At 39.2% G+C, this 20,015-nt stretch overlaps 1 protein-coding gene across 3 annotated transcripts; it reads right to left on the bottom strand.

The window, feature by feature from the left end:
- Window positions 1–10,027: 10,027 nt before the first annotated feature.
- On the bottom strand, window positions 10,028–17,842 carry arl13b (ADP-ribosylation factor-like 13b). Of its 3 annotated transcripts, none has more exons than XM_026364225.1 (10): window positions 17,310–17,842; window positions 15,312–15,382; window positions 14,959–15,208; window positions 14,284–14,389; window positions 13,857–14,059; window positions 13,608–13,722; window positions 13,323–13,482; window positions 12,635–12,757; window positions 12,263–12,331; window positions 10,028–11,616 (listed from the first exon to the last, which is right to left on the bottom strand). In XM_026364225.1, exons 1-10 carry the CDS (start codon window positions 17,366–17,368, stop codon window positions 11,540–11,542), a joined length of 1,233 nt encoding a protein of 410 aa, XP_026220010.1. In that variant the 5' UTR covers window positions 17,369–17,842; the 3' UTR covers window positions 10,028–11,539. The 3 variants fall into 3 exon arrangements, with proteins under 3 accessions (XP_026220010.1, XP_026220011.1, XP_026220012.1); XM_026364226.1 differs by having other exon boundaries at window positions 10,028–11,473; XM_026364227.1 differs by lacking the exon at window positions 12,263–12,331 and having other exon boundaries at window positions 10,028–11,473.
- Window positions 17,843–20,015: the final 2,173 nt, after the last annotated feature.

The raw sequence follows: 20,015 nt of genomic DNA, 5'->3' as shown, positions 1-20,015 counted from the left end.
TCCACCGCCCGCATGCATTCGTAATGCAAAATAATGATTTCCTGCAGATTTAAGCTGTTTTGGCTTAAATCTACTGAGTGAGCTGAAACAATATGACTCTGTAGTGAATGAGTTTTTTGTTCAGCTCCTCTCTTTTGCATGATTTGGTAAAAAAGAGGCAATATTAGTGTTTACACTATTAATTATGGATATACTGAACTGTAGTTCATGAAATGGTTCTGTGGATATTATTATTAAATAAATCATTTAGTAGTGGGGTCATAACCTTATGTAATTTGCATGCAAAAAGAAACAATACTATTTATCTTTATTTAATATTATTTACATTACTTTGTTAATTTACCCTACTGCAACTAAATAAGTAAATAAAGTTAAGGAGCTACATAAAAGTACAGCAGCATACAATTTAAGAAGTTTTTTCAGGTGCACAGACAAACATGAAGAATTTAAAACAGGATAAATAAAGTAAATAAAGTTTTTAAGGGGAAAAAACTACAGTATACTCACTTTAAGCTAAAGCTACCGCTAGCTACTAGCAACAAACGTTAACGTTAGTAGCGTTAACTGTTACGCTAGCTAGCACAGCAATTAGCAGCTACAAAGCTAAATATTTCCAAATAAAAAATAAATTTCAGACTTACATTCACAGTGTTTTCAGAAAGACGACTCCAAATGAAGGTTATTACGCCGTGTTTACTGTTCCTGCAACTAACATTAAAGTACTGCTGAGACAACAACGCCTGAAATACACAAAAGCAAAATATTAGAGCATCATTCACAAATACAGACACTGTTATTCCTTCCTGTGATTATTCCCATCTATTATTATGTCCTTGACCCCTGACCTCTATCAGACCTGTAAGCAGCAGCTCTGTTGGGTGTATAAAATAATATTTTACCTCCAATCAGGGCTAACAGTGCGTACTGCTGCATTTATAGACGTGGTTTATTTAAACCTGTGTGGCAATGACCTGTTGAGCCACGCAGAGATGCATTTTCTGCCATTTTTTAAGGCAGTGAGAAATATTTAGGTTTGTGTGATAAGGGATTATATTGGACAAATTGTATTAGTAGCTCATCTCTTGGAAATATCCATTAAATTTCCATGAAATCAGTAAAAGACAGAGTGAATTAATGCATGTTTTCATTCACTATTGTTACGTGTTTATTAGTCATTAACACTTATTAAATAGCTAAACTTCTGCAGAAGACCACACCGCAGTGTATATAAGTATATAAAACCAGTATTAAATTGATTCATTTGATTGAATGTGTCTCAGGATGAGTGTGCTTATGGTTATCTCTGTACAGATGCTATTGAAAATCTCTGAAACCAGCTTAGGAGACCTCAAGTCCAAAGTCAATGTGCTACATCACTTTTAGTCAGTCTGCAAGTCGGAGTGAAAGCAAAGAATTTTTACTTTGTGTTCAAACTTTTCACTTTTAGCACTTTAATAAATATAGGCCCTGAAGCAAAACTCAGTGCCAGTCCATTGCATGCCATGTTCACCCAATCAAGTGTAGAGAGGATTCCTGCTGGCATTTCAGCACAGAAGAGCACTTGTCAATCATGTGTCAGTTAGATTTAGGCTCATGCTAGTCTGCACCCATTGACACGGCCCCAAACTAAAGAAAAACCTCTTTTGCCAGAACAATAAGTTAAACTAAATGTGTAGGTAATTGGCCAGTAGTTCTGCTGCTGCTGCTCAGAATCACACACGTTACCGATAAAGCTTACACACCTATTCCATGTAGTGCCTTTCTTTTTACCATATCACCTCACAGTTGGCCCTGATGTCCCCTCGAGCACCCTCATGCGCCCTCACACCATCCTGTCACTCAAAGGCCGACAGCTTCATCTATGTTGAGCTTTCTCACAATCCTGTTACGCTCTCAGTGTGGCTCCTTTCCATCCCGGCTCACACTTTTAGCCCCTGTTTTGCTGAGCCAGGCCAGATATACCACCACCTTCCTTTGCTCCTTTTTCACCTTTATCTCCTCTGCCTCTTCCCCAAATTCCACTCACCCATTATTTGCACTTTCTCCTTTCTTTTCTCAATCATTCTTCCTGCGAACACCTCATTATCCCTTATCTGCTTCTCTTATTCTCTCTCCCATCTCTCATTGCCTTTTCTGCCCTAATCTCCCTCTTTCTTTTCCCTACCTCTCCGCTTCTCCTGCCATTTGCTAACCTCCACTTTTTTTATTTTACCGACCTCAATCAAGCCTCGCATTGTATCTCCATCCGGTGCGCTAACACCAGAACGCGAGGAAGATGTTGTTGGAAACGAATTGACTAACAGCAGAGTGCATCTGGCACATTAGGCCATTGTTTTAGATGAGTACTTACCACAGGCAACGAGGCTATGGGATCAGAAATGATATTATAATGTGACATTGAAATAGGTTCACCATTAGCTCAGGCGAGTGCATTTATAGATGGGGTGCTAGATAGTGAGGGCTTCGGCTCAAGTGCTCTGCAGGATAGTTTCTTCATTTACATTAACTGTGTTCATCTTCACCAATAGGTGCAAATTGCTTTTGTGGAATCAAGCCTGAATCTCATGAGCCAGCACTTATAAGCTTTCCAGTTGTTGCAGTGTTCACGCCACCCAGTGCTAATCCTCCATAAAAATCTTTATTCAAGAACTAAATCATTATTGCCGGTGTTCTTGGATTTTATTAACTGGTTAAAACGTATTGTTTAGTCTGTCGTTTTGTCTCACGGACTGGAAGAATCAAAATAAATTCAAGTTTACATATTTTAATTTCTTCGTCTTTGTCCATCCAACAGTCTACATACAATATACAAACATAATTAGTTTGCAATGAAGCAAAACAGAAGATATTGACAAATCTTCACATATGACTAGCGAGGACCAATGTTTCTGTTTAGCATTGACTTATAGTATCAATTGATTTTGATTTCAGGTTCAGCACAGTTTTCTAACAAGCCTTTGAGATTTCCTTTTGTAATAACACATCCTAATGATGGGGGGAGGGGTTACAGACTCACTCAGCACCACACCAACATGCAATCAAACCATGAAGCAGGTGATAATGTTCCTACAGGGGCTACACGCTATAACACAAACGACACATAAAAAGAATTAGCCTTGACATCACTGGAAACACTTCAGAACAGTGGTTTATATTGGATTAGTATAATTTGTCAGCTGTAAAGACGAGAACATGCGCTCCAACAGAAGTCATGTGGACAACAAAGAACACAGTGAATGAACGAGCTCAGTATAACGTGATGGTTTGAGAGGCCATCCTGGCAAAACGGGAAGAAAAATCTTCCTCTAACGTCTTCACACTTTTCTGATCATTTCCGATCTATATGAGGCTAAAAGAATGAATCCTTCATCAGGTGGATTGACAAGAACCTATTGGCATTTTCTTTGGTAATTGTTGGTGCTTCAGTGATTTTAAAAGCAAAAATGTCAAACATTCTCTAGATTCAGCATCTCAGATAGGAAGCTTTGCTGGTTTTTCAGTGTTATGTATGACAGTCAATTACCTTCAGTCATTTGGCAGATGCTTTTATCCAAAATGAATATCTTTTAGTGCTGAGGAATTCAAAGTCATCTTATTGCGCTCTTGGAAATTATTCTTGGCCTTTTTCAAACTATTTTCTGAACGTCATCCTTGGTTGTATGTGAAACATATTTTATGTTGTTGCAATTGTAAATTCATGTGCTTAAAAGTCAAAGTCCTCTCCCGCTAGCTGCATCTCTGAATGTGACAGCACTAAATGCCTGTTTAACCCGCCAATGAGTACATTTAGCCGCTGCTTTATGAATGTGTACTCGTCCAGGAAGTCAAAATGTGCTGCTCACATGCACTAACTTTCCCTTTCTCTACTCTGTTTAGTTGCATAATGGACCAATACGTGTCTTCCATTAAAGGATGAAAGCCCTGTGCTCTTTAGTTAAAACAGCCTTCACCTCCTGTCTGAATGCAGCAGATTTAGCCTCTCCTGAGTTACATTTTCTTCCTTTATTGTCAGCAGGCTTAGGTCAGACACTTAGCCGGCCCTGCAAACATCCTAAAAGATGCCACTCAGCCCAGATGAAATGCAAGACTCACTGTTGTTATTAGTGTCCAAGTATTTACCAGCTCCCTGTGTAATTCATGTCAGCCGGATTGTTGGAGCTCCATTGCCCTCTGCAGGTAATAAGAAATGACTGCACAGTGACTCCAGAGCAGCAGTGACTTTCTGAACGCTGCCTATAGGCTCAGCCTACTGCAGCGACACCCCCTCCAGCTCACATGCACACTTAATAACCTCTTCTATCCCTATGTCTTTAAAGACAGATGGACAAACCACATCATTTGCTCTTAATTTGACCCTCAGGGTTTCACGACAGGTTGAATTGTGTCAATACACAGCACACTGCACGAAAAAACGCCTTTACACTGCATAATTGAGATCTACTACTGATTATTCTAGATAACACACACTTAAACACTCACATAAACACACACGGAGGGGGACGCAGCACAGCACCCGCCTGGTGATTCATTCACTATGAGTAAAGTGATGCAAGCTCATGTGTCCTAACACTACTCGCTTGTTTATACTACATGTGGATTATTTGTCTTCTTCACTGTCTTATTTTAATGGCACAGGAACGGAGCGGGAGCTTCCTGCAGCGGCCGGCTGCCTGCAGCAAACATTGCTGCTACGTTTAACAAGATCCAGTATGATAAATGATACAGCAGCAATTTGAGACTCAAACAGACTGTCAAAACAGCTCTGAGAACATTTTGAACAGATGCCAGACAATAGAGACAATCAGTGGGCCTAATCATTTTTGTTCTGTTCTTTAATTTTTGCTTTTCTATAAATTGTTTTTTTCACATATTTGTGGCTCTTCAGCTGCTGGTTTCTTTCCACCGCCGCCTATTGCATCAGACTTGAGTGGCATAGTGGTCTGAAGCAGCACCTGAGTTTAAAGTGGGCATTCAAAACTGTAAAACCCTTAAAAAAGGGTAAATAAATAAGAAACAGCATGGTTTGTGGGGTCTTGGGAAGGTGCTGTGACTTTTAAAGACTCTAAACAAATAACCCAGATATGGCCAAACATTTGAAATATAAATACGAATTGAATATAAATACTTGTAAATCACTTGTAAATCTTGTGTATGAAGGTCATGTTCTGTGACCTGTACGTCACTGTATCCCAGAGTGCTGTAAAAAAACACATAATAATAGTGATACCTCATTGGAAATTTATCTAAGAAGCAGTAACACCCAGCAGGCTTCAACTTTACACTGACACCAATTTTTCTTGAGGTCCCAAACTCCTCCAGCTCTAATTGCGCTGACAAAAGGACGAATACAGAGGTGAAAAACACACCACACTCTCACGACTGGATCTAAAAAATAAAAAACTTAAATCATCTAACTTATATTTTTTTATCATTATCCTTTAAACTTGCTCAGACTCATATCCCCTAATTTGAGAATAAATAGACTCCCACAGTTGCTCGTATGAAGTGTTGACTCATATATTATGCTGTCTTTAACTACGTTTCATAAACTAAATCAAAGGATTTTTTTGCATTAGACTGAAAAATTGGATAATTTCAACTACTTGTGTTTATTTTAGAAAAAAAAGGACGAAAGAAAGAAAGTAACTGTATCCTGCAGCAATGCGTACAGTATGTGCAGCATTTCCCAACGTGTTCAGGAAGCCAAAAGTCAATGAGCAGTGAACTGAACAATCCCCTGGCTGCTCGCAGCTATATTACCTGATGTTATTAACACTGTCATGTGAGAGCGAGGGCAGCACCACAGGGTTATATGTGACCGAATCCAACATGCTACGTGTAACATTTTCAGATGAACGGTCGCCCTACTGGCAGCAGCACAACTTCCCAAAAAGATTCCATCTCAGTTCACAGCCCCTTTTGCTGCTCACGGTTGCCAAGTGATTTAACACAACGGTGATTCAACCTATTTTCTGCTCATGAAAGCTTTTATGTTTGCTGTTTTAAACGCTCAATGCCCAGCGCTATAGGTCATCTCCAGGAAAAATGCTCTGGCGCGCAGGAAGTGATGCATTTCATGTTTCTAGCAGCAGCAATTTCATTTGGAATAAACAGAAGGATAAAAGATGGTGCTGGAAACATTTTAATAGAGAGGAGATCTGTGGGAAATGCAACATGGACAGATTAGCACCAAAGTTGCCTCAATGAATTAGAACAAACTGTAAAACGTAGAGTGTGTACAGTAGCTCATGTGAAGTACCTCTTTCTGCTGCAGTTCTCAAAATGGCTCGTGTTATTTTATCCCACAAAGGTCGTGAGCTTTCATTTCTAACACAAACCACTTGACCTCTCTGTGTTCTGTGAGATATCCTGTCAAAATAAAAGCACCACAAATGGTTATTAAAGTGCAAAAATATTAAAGTAATAATACTGTGCGTGCTACGAGGAGATTTAGAAGAATAAATATATTTCCTTTATCCTCCATGGAGAAATTCAGCAGAAGTGAAAACCTAGCCCCGGGTTATGCCTCTCATGTTTTACTGTTGCACAGAGTCGAAGCTAAGCACCAGATTTTTCAAGAAAGGAAAAGTGTCAGACAATGGTTCTCACTCTGCTGAAGGTGTTTCCAGAATCCATAAAGACTTTAACTGCTTTTCCTAATAGAGCTAGAAATGACATGCTCATACTTTACTACAGCACAGACACTCATTTAAGATTTTACTTTAATTTTACAATAATATATGTAACTGGAAAAGTAAAGAGCTCTTACACTTGGCTTAGATTGAACTATTGTCAAAGTAGCTACAATACACTTTGATAGAAGATGTTTGTACTATTAAACTACATTTGCACAACAATAAAGAGACACATCTATTGTGAAGCAGGAAGCGACACTGATTTCTCCACTAACGTCACTCCTCCTTACTTGAACTCGCTCCTTCTGAAATCCTCTGGTGTTTGCTGAAAGGCGTTCGGTGTTATTTTAGAAAACCAGTAAGTAAAACAGATGCAGACAAGCAGATTTTGGAGGGGAAGCGAGTAAATTACAACACTTCATCACAAAATCGCTCCTGGAATAAGTTGGACACCTCAGATTGATGATACAAAGGAGTGTAAGCATAATGAGGGGGGATTGATGGTTGCAAGCACCTGCTTAAGGGCACCAGTGCATCTGCCATCCTCGTCCTGCAGGACACAGCATCAGTGCACGAATTTCAGCTCGGGCATCGTGGCATCACTCACTTAAATGAAGCCTGTTGGTGTATCGACAACAGGGAGAACAATAATGAGACAGAACATTATTGCAATGTTCTGGTGGCGAGTGACACAGACTGGAGATGCTGCTAACAGATGTTAAAATGAGGAGATGGAACCAAAAAACAACACTTTGTACAGGAAAGCAGATTGCTGAGGCTCATTTCCAAATGTATACGTGCAGGAAAGAAAAGAATCCTCATCGCTCTCCGAAGCCACACTCCCCTCTTTTTAGTCTTAATAAAATCCTGGCAGATATTTCTCTCTCTGCTGCCTCTGGATAAAGATGTATACAGAAAATGGGGCCACCCACTCTCATCAGCACTTTGCAAATGTGCAATTACATTGTCAACAAGAGCTTAAACCTGCCTACCACCCTTTAAATAATTACTATAGTTTAACATTTAGTTTTATCCATCATTTTGCAGCAGGTGTCACTTCTTTTTCTTTTTTTTTGCCCATTTTAACACAGAGCTTTGGCTGTTTTATTATGCAGACTAATTCCCCATTGAAATATGTTTTATCCTTGGGCAGTTTAATTTGTATTAGTGACAGATCACTACTGTACTGTGTGAGCAGAAATAAAAGACATAGTGGGTCCTGCTATGTGTGTTTTATAATAAGTTCATTCAGTTCATTGTTCTCAGACACAGTGAGTCAGAAAATGTGACGTTACCTGAATTTTCGAGGCCTATGAACAGACGTTATGGCTATTTTAATAACAGAACTGTGACATAAGCTTCATTTAAGAGCAAAACCACTTAACACAGTCTTACAGAGACCTGTCAGACACACAGACAGGTTTCAATGTTGTTCTCTCCTGTTTTCATCTCTTGCTTCGATTTATTTAGTCTTTTGTTTCACTTTCAGTCCAGTTAATGCCAGTCTCCATGATAAATGTCCACATTATACAGTTTGACCGTCTCCTGGATTTTCAATTCTCACCGTAACCGTCTGATTTTACACTTTAAATGGTAGAAATGACATGAGATTCCCAACAGAAGCAGGATGTTCTTTAAAAAACTAATTCTGGTTAGCTACTAAGAACCATTATATTATTATATTTGCAGCTGATTATAGCTACAGTGCCCCAATTTTCAGTCATTATCTATTGTTAAAAAGTTGCTAATTATCAGCCGTGTCTTTAAAAATGATTCACACACTGTAGTTTGAACAAAGCTGCTGCTTTACATTTTAACCTGCTGAGAGAACAGTGATTGAAACATGATTACCATCATTTGGACTAAATGTACATTCAGGATGTCTGCAGATAATAGTAAAGATTTTTAAGACCTTTCTGCCATCAAAGAAGCTCCAATCTTCCCAGACAAATCAAGCAGTTTTCATAGAGACCTACCAACCTGACCTCCAGAGAGACAGGGTGATTTAAACAGGACCTGCTCAGGTCAGGATAAAGTACATTGGCTCAACACAGAGAGGAAGATGCTTTTGATTGCTTAAGTTGACTTTTGGTTCATAAGTCATTTGAAACTTCTCTTTGTGTTGAAGTCAAAACTCTTTTCCACAGATTGTTATAAAAGGACCTATAGATCTGTACAAGGCACCAAGAAACTACCATCACTCTGGAGCTGAGATTCAGCAGCTGCTGCCAGTCATCAAACGTCAAATGTTCAAATTTCAGTTCAAAGTTCAAATTTGAAATCACTGTCAGTAAGAGACAACCGGGTGTTTATGTGTTAACATGGTCTTTAGAGAACAACAAAATTAACTAAGAATCTACAATAAAATAAATAATTATCAGACCTCGGTGATGATGACAGTAACGGCTGATTGCAGTCGTGCAGTTCTATGATGGAGTAATACTACATGGTCCAAGGTTCCTGAGTTAATTATTTGGCCCCAAGGAAAAAAGCATTTGATCTTTTTTTTTTTTTAACATTTTACAACAGTGTCCATTAATTAGTCAACTGCTTTTCCTCTTAAGGGTCGCGGGAGTGTTGGAGTCTATCCCAGCTGTCACAGGGCGAGAGTCGGGGTACACCCTGGATCTATCACTCCCACTTTCACACCCACAGACAATTTAGAGTCACCAATTAACATAACATGCTAATGTCATGGTAATGCATGTCTTTGGATGGCAGGAGGAACTTAAGAGTACCTGGAGAAAACCCACACAGACACGGGGCGAACATCCACCCGTGGAGTCAAACCCAGGTCCTTACTGCTGTGAGGCGACAGTGCTAACCACTACACCACCATACCACCTTTACAACAGTGTGGTCAATATAAATCTAAATATAAAGTCTTAAAACTCATCCGAGGACCATATTATGGAGGAGCTGTCACAGTTGGAACTGCATCTAATTCAATTACATGGATACAAATGTTGGAAAATGTGTGGCAACTTGTACCTCTGAGGGCTTGAGGCAACTTTCCTCTATTGTTAAAAACATATTTAAGATTTAAATGTTTTGCCTACAAAACATCCCTGTTAGCATCACTGTGTGTCCGCAGTACTGTAAAGTGACAGTATCAGGTTGTCTTAATCCTCACATTACAAAACCCGATTGCTAAATTACAGTAACCTGTGTCAGAGCCATTACCAGAAACACTGAATAAACATCAGCAGTGGCAAACAGGCACAGGTGTCTGCTGAGCAGGAGCTGGGTGGTGAACCAACTGATGTTCATGCTGAGCTAAAAATAAAACACAACAAACAGTAACAAACACTAGTGCAGATCTAGAGGCAGCTGCTCACAATACAAAAATACTGCGAACAGATACACACCAATGGATTGTAAAGAGTCACTAATGTATTGAAAACATATTTAATTGTTATAAAATTCAAACTGCGTAGAAAAAAATATTTTTTTCCAAACATGGACTTCATTAACAGGACAGTGAGTGCTGTACCATACATTTGACATGAATCTATTGGTTTTAAAGTGACATTTCGTGTTCTTATTTTATACGCTACACATATTCTCATGTGTTCTGACCCAATACTGGCTGTTCCAGGTGTCAGTGTTCAGATCTGGTCTCCTCCCTCAATGTCCCACTGCGAACTCTTCCAACAAACAGAGAAAACTGGGGCGAAGGAGTGCTCCATCTAGTTTTTCTCCCCCAGATTTGTGTTTTTTGAGATGCAATTTTTGTTTTTTTAAGCTATTTTCCAAGTGAAAATTAGCGCAGTAGACAAAAATCTGACACTCTGGAACAACAGTGCTGGTGCAAACCTTCAGGCAGCAAATCTGAAACCGGCCTCAAGAGAAATATCACTTAAAAAACAGACGCACAGTGTAAACAGCAGAATGTGTAAAAAGTCTGTAGCCCTGTAGTCAAACAAAAAAAGTCTTTTCCATGTTTACATTTTTAACAATAAATAAAAAGACAAGATCTTTTAAGATGCTGCTGGCAAAAGACAAAATAACTTCCCTATTACAGATTGTAAAAATCTTTGTCTTTTTCATGGCCATAAAATCTTTTAGCTTAATTAAGTGAAAATGTCGAGACATTTACTACTAAAATAGACCAATAAAGATTTACGATGAAGTGTCATTGTTTTTTCCTGTACAACACAGCGTAGTGTGGCAACACTCACTCAATCCACCCTCCCACCGTTTGCGAACAGCGATTCCGTCTCATTTAACACCACTGTTGTAAATAAAAAAAAATAAAAAAGGGAAATAACTGTGACTTTAAAAAGGTCAAATTTAAAGCACTTAGCTGTGAAAAGCCACTTCAGACCTCTACCCTTTGGTCCACATGCATCCACTATGTCATATATCTATGTATAGATTTGTTTACACTGCACGACTGAAGGTGCATGAGTAAAATATGGTCATATTTAACGGCGATGTGTGGAGAAATCCATTATTCAGTCATAGATATAACATACATAAGGTTATATTTTACATATTTACATTCTTTGTCCATCCTATTTTCATAGGATACATGGCGCTCAAACTGATATTAACATTAAAAAATAAAGTTTCCGTCTACAGTAGTGGAAAGATTTCAGCACCAAATGTGCTTCTGTTGGGTTAAGACAGAACCTGACAGAGTCCCTCCAGGCAGGTTCCAATGTTTCAGTGTTTCACACCGAATCGTGTCAGTTTGTGAAAACATAACAGCTCCTGAGCAGGACTTCATTTCCCATGTCGCCGCTCTATTTCGTGTCCGTTGCACTTCAACGCTCACCGGCTCCTTAAGTCCCAAACCTTGTTGTGAATGTGTTCAGCTGGCTACACACTGCTCGCTTGAGACAGAAAGCAAAGGGGAGAGCCGTGATTGGTCGAGAGGCAACCTCAATCAGTAAAGGAGGTTAAAAAATGACGTCATGCGTGTCGCCGTTAGGCCGCGGCCTGTTCGCAACAGGCGGGAGAGGCTTCTTGTAAAATTCTGTGGAGGGGAGGAGAAAAGGTTTGGCTGTGTTAGCACACTACATCCATCGAGGCCTGAAGGAAAAACACAACCGCTGTTGATTAATACTATGACAGCGCTAAAAAATACAAATAAACAAAGACAAGCTGTGGAAGATGCAGCGATAAGTAGACTGATGGAGAACGTGGATGATGCACAGACAAGCCTTTGAGTTGATAAAGACGTCTGCCACCACGAAGGATCCAAACACATTCAAACACATGCCTGGTGGGATGCAGGACAAGAAAAAGAAAAAGACAGTCATGTGGTTCTAATTAAAAGTCTGCACACATCTTAAGGCAGAGTTCAGTGTTTCCTCTGCAACACTACACACAGACATTTAGCATCACTGCTGTGAAAAAACAAATCCACCAGAATCCTCCTCAAAGAAAAAAAACTAATACAGTGCTACCACTCATGAGGAGGATTTTAATTCCAAACCTGTGGATCCACATTACAGGTTAGTACACAGGAGAAACACTGATTCCGTGCCACGATGGTTAGTGAATTAGTTAATCCACACAAAGATCCGGTTAGTGACAGAGTGAATGGATGTAATGCATGACATTAAACTCTGTTGTTTAGTGAGGGACGAAGCATAACCAGACTTAACAGGCAGCTTTACCAGAATGTCTCAAGTCCCCAAGTGGCTCTAGTTTCGGCAGCCTAGAGACTTTGGGTGTAGCCCATCCCACTAAAAACATAAAATTAACACACATTAGGTCAAAAAACATCACAACAAATGTGAAAATCTGTGACGAAGAAAAGGTGCTCGCACACAGAGACATTAGCTACCTGCTGGATAACAAACGTGCTTTGTTTTATCATAGACAATCACTGTCATTGTTATTATGAAGCAGCTCAACCTCCGTCATCACTGGTTGTTAAGGTTTGACAGTAATACAACAACACAGCTGTCATGACACTGAAGCAGTTCAGCGATTAGGTTACAAACTACAAAACCAAACCTGTCACGTGACAGAAGCTCCTGACTCACCTGGAGGGGGTGGAGGAGTGGGGCTCACTGCTGGCCTGTCGTCTGTCCTCAGCGGGTCCACCCGGTGCTTCCTCTTCAGCTGCAGCTTCCTCGTCTTCTTCTTGCTTTGCTCGCCTGTTGAGGCTGAACATACAGGGAGGTGAGGTACTTTAGGCAAAATCAGCAATCAGTGGTCTCTGGCTGCGTCCTCTCTTCACTTGAAAACATTTTATCATAATTAACGAGTGATTATATTCTTCATATGTAATTCTATTTACTAGATGTGCCTAGTGAAGCTGCTTAATTTGACTCAATACATCCTTTTTTTAAATATCTTATATAATAATGAGTTGCGGTGTCTGGGTGTTTAATCATTTTGTGCAAACAGATTTAATATCTTGCTTTCTGTTTATCAACAAACCCCGACTTTCTTCCCATATGATGCAAAGATGAGCCACAAGCTGCAAAGCAAAGCCCCTTCAAAGACGCCCTGTGCTCTCACAGAGCAGACAGATAATCGTTATTTTTCTTTTTTATCATTTCACTTCTATATAAACATCCTGGCAAAAAGAACCTTTTTGAATTGTTGAAGTGACTGAAGTCGTGGGATTAAACCATCAGGAAGCAGATATCTGACAGCTGTTTTAAAAACGACATGCAGTTGAATAAACTAGAAATGTGGAGGTGGTTTTGATGGTCTGTCACTCACCTAAACTGGTATTTTCTGGCGTTTGTCTGGTATCATCTGGTTCTTCATCATTGTCCTCCTCGTACTCCTCATCCTCTTGATCACCATCTGCCTTCGGGCTGTTGCTTCTGCCCTCCTGCAGTTCTCTTGGCCTCTTCCTCTCTTTTTCTTTAACCTCGTTCTGAAAAAAACATGAAGCTGTCATTCCTGAGCTCTTTGAAATGTACTGTAGCTTTAAGTCCAACTCTCAGGTCTTAAACAATATAATACAGCGGCCTGTGTTGACGGCACACAGCAGCTACACACCTCAGAGATCACGCTTCCTATTGGCTGGAAAGGGTTGGGCATGTTCTCATCATCGGGCTCTTCTTCTTGGATCTGCCTGCCTTCTCGTTCTGCCTCTTCCCGTTCTTTTCGTTCTCTGTTGACAGAATATGATGTCAGCGTTTCAGTTCACGATGCACATTTCCTGGGTAACCATGTTACATTTACAAGGACAATGTGTTTTTCCTATCAGTCTAAGCATTATGCTCCCTTCCGGCACTTTCTTCTGACCTCTCTTCTCGTATCTGTCGTACTCTCTCTGCCCGCTCCTTCTTGTCCTGCTCCTCCTGAGCTCGTTGCTCAGCTGTATCCTTCTGCACGCGCTCAGTAATGGCCTCATAGTCTTTGGCAATGTTGCTGAGGAGCCAGTTCAGCCCCTTCTTGATTGACTTGTCCAGCTTTTTACCATAGCCCAGGACTGCAGAGCATGGCTCCTGGGATGGAAATACAAATTCACAGATGACACCTCATACATTCATTTAAAAAGATGTAACGAAACACAAACTTAATCAAGTGGTTTCCGCAAGATTTTGGGTCAAAACATTCCCTAAACTACTAGGAGCTCTTATCCTGAATTGTCTATTTATGGATGAAACCACAGTTAAAACCCCTTAATGTCACTAAAGCCCAGTTCTACAACAGGTGCACGAACACTTACAATTTGACAGAGACACTTGTTCTCATTAACAAGCTTCTCTAATGACAGGTTCTCAATGATGTCTGCTTCAGCCAGCGCTCCTTCCTGGTCCTGTTTGTTGGCGAGCCTGAAACCAGAGGGGAACAAAGAGACATTTGTGAATGCTGTTGTTGATCGATATATAAAAATAATTAAATATAAACTTTGCACTTCCTCTCCTGTTACTACACTACCTGTATGTTCAACCATTCAACCTTCTTTGAAAAGAAAGGACACTTATCAAACTCAGTCTTTATGAGGCGCATAGTTATTATTGCTTGAAATGTTATGGAAATGTGACTCTGTCCTGATTGTGGCTGATTAAAACGCGCTCTGCATACCTGGAAATATTTTTTAAAATCTGTGCTCCAACCTGTGCTTTGTGTCCTGATTACTGATTAAGCAGACACTACCTGGAATCAGCTTGCTGCGCACATATTTAGCAACAAATTGGACCAAGGACTCAGACACTTAGGCCAGACAATTTGTCTATTATCTCCTCATCTTTTACAACTCACCTTCTGGGCTCTCACAAGCCAGTCTGTTTTTTAAAGGACTACACACCCTCTGCCCTTTTCACACATTTTCAATATAATTTATTTATTTATTTTTTAATCTGTGTCAATGTATAATTTCCCTGGGTGACGAAACACTTACACTAGCACAGGTTTGCCAGCGATTCGTGGATGCTGAAGAACCTCAGCCATAGTTTCTCTTGTCTCCTGGATCCGCTGGACATCACTGGAGTCCACAACAAACACAACACCATGGGACTCGGAGTAGTAATTCTTCCAGATGCCCCGGATTCTCTTTCCGCCACCAAGGTCAAAGATAGTCACCTCAAATTTGCCCTGTTTCAGGTCAACTTTAGAAAAGCCAACTGTAGGAGCCACATCCTGGGGATTGTCTGAGAGGAAATATTAAACAATATAAAAGCAAGCAGGATAAAAAGTGAGATAGTAAAACATATTAAAATGGTTTCAAAATTCTACTTTTCTAAACAACCTAACCTCCTTGGATTCCTCGTACTGTGGCTGTCTTCCCAGCATTATCTAGTCCCACCATCACCAGGGTCACTTTCCTGTAAGATAAGAAAGAGGAAAAATGAATGTACAGAAACATCACTACTTTGTCAATCAGCCCCAGAGGTCCAGGTGTAACGTAGGGTATCTCGTGCTGTCTCTGGTGCCTCGCATTTACATGTGCAATAACTGAGCTAAATAAGCTACCTGGCATTAGCTCTCATGACGCATTAGGGGTGCAGATAAGCCAGTTAATAATCTGAATGACCTTCACATGTTCAGCTCTCTCAAATAAAACAAAACCGATAGTTCATACACTGCCTTATTATTCATAGCAAGTTTAAAAGGCAACAATGGTCCTAATGTCTCCTGCAGATTGTCTTGTCTCTGTTTTGTTCTCCTGGAAACGTGTCACTGTTTGCACACTTCACTAAGCAAACACGGTAAATTATTTTGTCTTGTTTTTAAATAATTCTAAGTGCTATAGTTACAGTTATTGATACAGCTGTGGTTTTATTTAGACTCACTAAAATGCATTCTGGTTTTGTTGTTAGCCAATATGAATGTTTAGAAACCCATGTATTCCTGAGAGAAATATAAACAAATAAAGGAACAGATGTACAATCAGTCATCTCTGCAACGTGCACACACCTGGGAGCAAGACCACAGGGTAACAACATTCACCACCAAGTTTTCCTATAATCTAGAGATCTCACTGAGTTACTTATGAACTGGCAACTTTAATATGCAAATGTTTTTTTTTTTTGCAAGGTTTTCTACAAGAAAAAGCACCAAAACACAAAACAAGAAAGAACTGAGTAAACGCACACTGAAAAAGAGTAAAGGTCTCACATTAAGGGCAGATGCACTCAAAGCTATGTCATACACGTAAATACACCTGTCATTGTCTCCTAGCTGCGTACTTAACTTTGACACTTGCGCCGAAAAGACATCAACCGCACTATCCATCTGACTGTCTTCTGCCAAGTGGCCTTCATCGGGTGGGGGGGGCCTCTTAATGTAAACTTTCAAACAGGTAAGACGCTCTTTGCCCCCTGTCCGCTAACCCATAACATATCCTTGCTGCTACAAACCCTTACAGCAACAAGCCAAATGGAAGAGACCCACTAAACAAACCTGGTTGTGGGATTAGGAGAGGATTTCTGACTAAATCCAGTGGATCAGATGCCTCACAGATACCACGTGAGTAAGCAACGTCAATTATATTTTGTTTTCCTGGTGCTTCACACTGAGTGTTTTACATGCTCTGAATCCATAGGGCTTCACAACAAAACAATACTTACAGTATGTCCAGGAAAAGCACAGCTCACATGAGGACTGCATGTTATAATGATTTTAACAAGTTCACGAGAGGATTGCCCATTTGTTATATTAAATATAATAAATAAAATGTTATGTAAAAGTAATGCATGTCCATTTCTATTACTTAAAGCTCAACAGGACATGTTTAAATGTTTTTTTTTTGACCAACATCCACAAACCTAAAGATATTAAGTCTAAACGTGAAACCATAACAGCTAACGGACGTATCCATCAATCAAGTTATTATTTTAGCTACAACAGTATATGTAAATGGGTGAATAGATACGTATAATCATGCACTGTACTATATCATTATAAAAATAATATAATTATTAATAATTATAAAACTTAAGGATCTTGATTCACACATTAATTTTACAAAAAAACTGAGACAAAGACATGTTCACAATGTGTATCTAAGGCCCTTTAAAAAAGTCAAAAGAAGTAAGATGATGATGATTAAATGATTAATATTTGTGTGGTTAGAGAGATGTCTTATAAAAAAAAGTCACAAAGTATAATAATGAACTGATTTGAACCAGTGAAGTGAGATGAAGTGAAAACCTCAGATTTCCTTCTGGCACAGTACTCAAACAAACTGATTGCAGCTAAGTTTGATTTGGAGATTAAAAGGTGGAGACTTTGTTTTATGACCTAACTTACCTTGCGGGTTCTCGCCAACGTTTCAGCCAGTTGCAGCAATTCGCCATCAGGCTAAACATCGCAGTCTGAGTGCAGATGGCTGCAATCGAGTGATCATCCAGCCAGGAGCCTTTAGCCAGCTGATCGATTCTTAACCTAAATAAGCTAGCTACATAGCGAGGTAACTCATACTGGCATCAGCGTTAGCAGCTTTTAAAGGATGAGGCTTACCAGCACCGATTAATCAAGTTGCAGCCACCATGTGTTATCGATGAACGTTCAGACAACGTCGATTTCCACATTAGCAAAATCTGTGTCCCGTTATCTAAGGATATCTAAAGCTAACGTAGCTAAGGATAACGGTAACTTGTTGACTCGCTTATTTTCTGTCTCGGCACATGAGTGAATATAATACCATATAAATCAAAGTTAGTGTTCGCCACTAAAATAGAATAAGTTTGTAAAAATACCCTGACACATTCAGTATTTTTACTCAACATACATTAGCTACTTAGCATTAGCTGATCTGTAGCTGCCTGCTTTGTTTACGTCGTCCGTTCTGCTGCTAGGCTGCGGACGTGCTTGCGTCATCTTGCGCAATCAGCAAATCAGCGTCGTAACCTTGGAAACGCTGATGGAGCAACAACATTGTAGAGTAGGTTACAATACAAAGCAGTACTAGTACTGCAATATTTCATTTAATACTACTTCACTGCACCTTAGAAGCAAAGGTTGTACTTCTCACTGCGCCTTTACTGCAAATACAGCAATTTGGTACATGTTAAGGATAGCATATTCAAATTTGAACCTCTGCATGGACCTAAAATTAAATTAATTACATTTAATTCAGCCTCAAACAGCTACATCAAATATATACAGCTGTAATACTAACAAGTAAATATTTTTTGTTAATGTAATTTCTTATTTATTCATTTATTTTACTACCTGGAAGATTGAATAAACCAATATTCTCCTGCAGACTTTTTTTTTTTTTTTTTGAATGTCCTCTCTGTCTTTGTAATAACATATTATATAGTATTTACTATTTCATTAAAAGGTTAATACAATTTGATGCACATTTGTCTTATCAACTTTAGCATTTAATATATGTTTTGCAGCCAGGTAAAATTTACAACACATATTAAAACAATACAGTAAAGAGAGAAACTGTATTGTAGATCATCAACAAAAATAATTGTGTTATATTATGGACAGTGTAAAATAAATAGGCCCACAGCAACTGCATTTATCTGTAAATGTCAAGACACAAGAGTGAATAATGAGTGGACATGACAGACATTTGTCTTTTTCCCTCGTTCGTCTTTCTTTCCACCAAAGTGAAAGGTACGTTAGCTGGGCTGAGTCTGCAGACTGTTTTCATGTTACGCTGAATGTCAAGTGTCTGTTAAGGCAAAGATGGATGCACATTCATTCCTGAGATAGTGTTCATCTCCACACGCGCTCACAGGAAAGTCTGCAGTCGGAGGAGAGTGAGGCAGGGTGAAGCCATCTAACAGTCTCCGTCGTCATCCTGTGCTCAGGTGACTCCTGCTGGTTTTTATGAGATCTATCTGCTGCTCACATAATGCCAGTCAGAATCTTAATTTGTTTACTAGGATCCAGTGAGAGCTCTGAAATGAGCTAAATGGACAGTAATGAGGCAGTTGTCCTTTTGGCTTCAATTGTATTGAGTATTAGAGAGATGCTCACCCCATGAACCCTTCAGTGTGATTATTAGAGGGAGAGCTGAGAAACAGCTATTACTTTTCATGTTTTGACGTCTGTTTTAATGGCCGTCTATGAGAGACATCGTTCAACGTCCTATGAACTTTGCTCTTTTCCTCAGCTTCCTTTATCGTCATACTTTGTCATAGAAACGTCATTTAAACTTTAAATCGGTGCAGACAACTTTCCACTTTTTACTTTTAAGCCAGCTTCTTCGTATCTTTTATACTTTTTGAGTTTTGGCAGTATTAACATACCTTTCCTCTTTCTAAATTATAGGGAAACAGTTAGAGGGGTCGATCCCCAGCTCATCTGTACCCCCCCATACATACACAAACAATTACAGTAAATACACTCAAGGGAATTGGACAAATACTAGGAATTCGCTTAAATACCTCAATTATATATGAAGAATTCTGCTTGTGATTGCTTTGTTGTTATTACTTAACAAAACTGTTTGACTGTTTAGTAAATATCCACACATACCTTCTCCAGATCCTTTCAAAATAAAGGCATCAATCAAATTTACTTGCTTAAATAGCTAAATTAAATATGGAGATTTCTGCTTCTGACTGGTTAATTGTGATTACAGTTTACAGTTATGATAACAGTTTAGTATATAGTTCCTACTTCCGCCAAATCCCTCAAAAATAAAAGCATGATATAATAAAATAAAAGTCTTCTTTAATAACAATAAGAGTCCTGTTTTCACAACACGCCCTCCTACCTTAAAAATCTTAAATCTAAAAGGAAAGGCTTAAAGTGGCTTGATTATTCAAAGTATTAGCACCAGTTAGAAAGATGGTAGTATAGGACTAAGATTTTCAAACTAAAAGCATATGAAATGTCAAACTTCCTGTTACTTGATTATTTTTATATTTACTTTGTTCTTTCATTTACGGTCTACATCTTGTTTTTCACTGGTTTATGTATCTTTATTCCTTTGTTCCTTTTTTATTTTTGTCAAAAATGTCTAGTGGTCATCTTTTAATCTTTGTGAAC

This window comes from Anabas testudineus, chromosome 2, assembly GCF_900324465.2.
Source record: "Anabas testudineus chromosome 2, fAnaTes1.2, whole genome shotgun sequence".
In the NCBI taxonomy this organism is placed as follows: Eukaryota; Metazoa; Chordata; class Actinopteri; order Anabantiformes; family Anabantidae; genus Anabas; species Anabas testudineus.
Note: the sequence above shows the minus strand (reverse complement) of the source record. Positions and strands in the feature narration are given on the sequence as shown.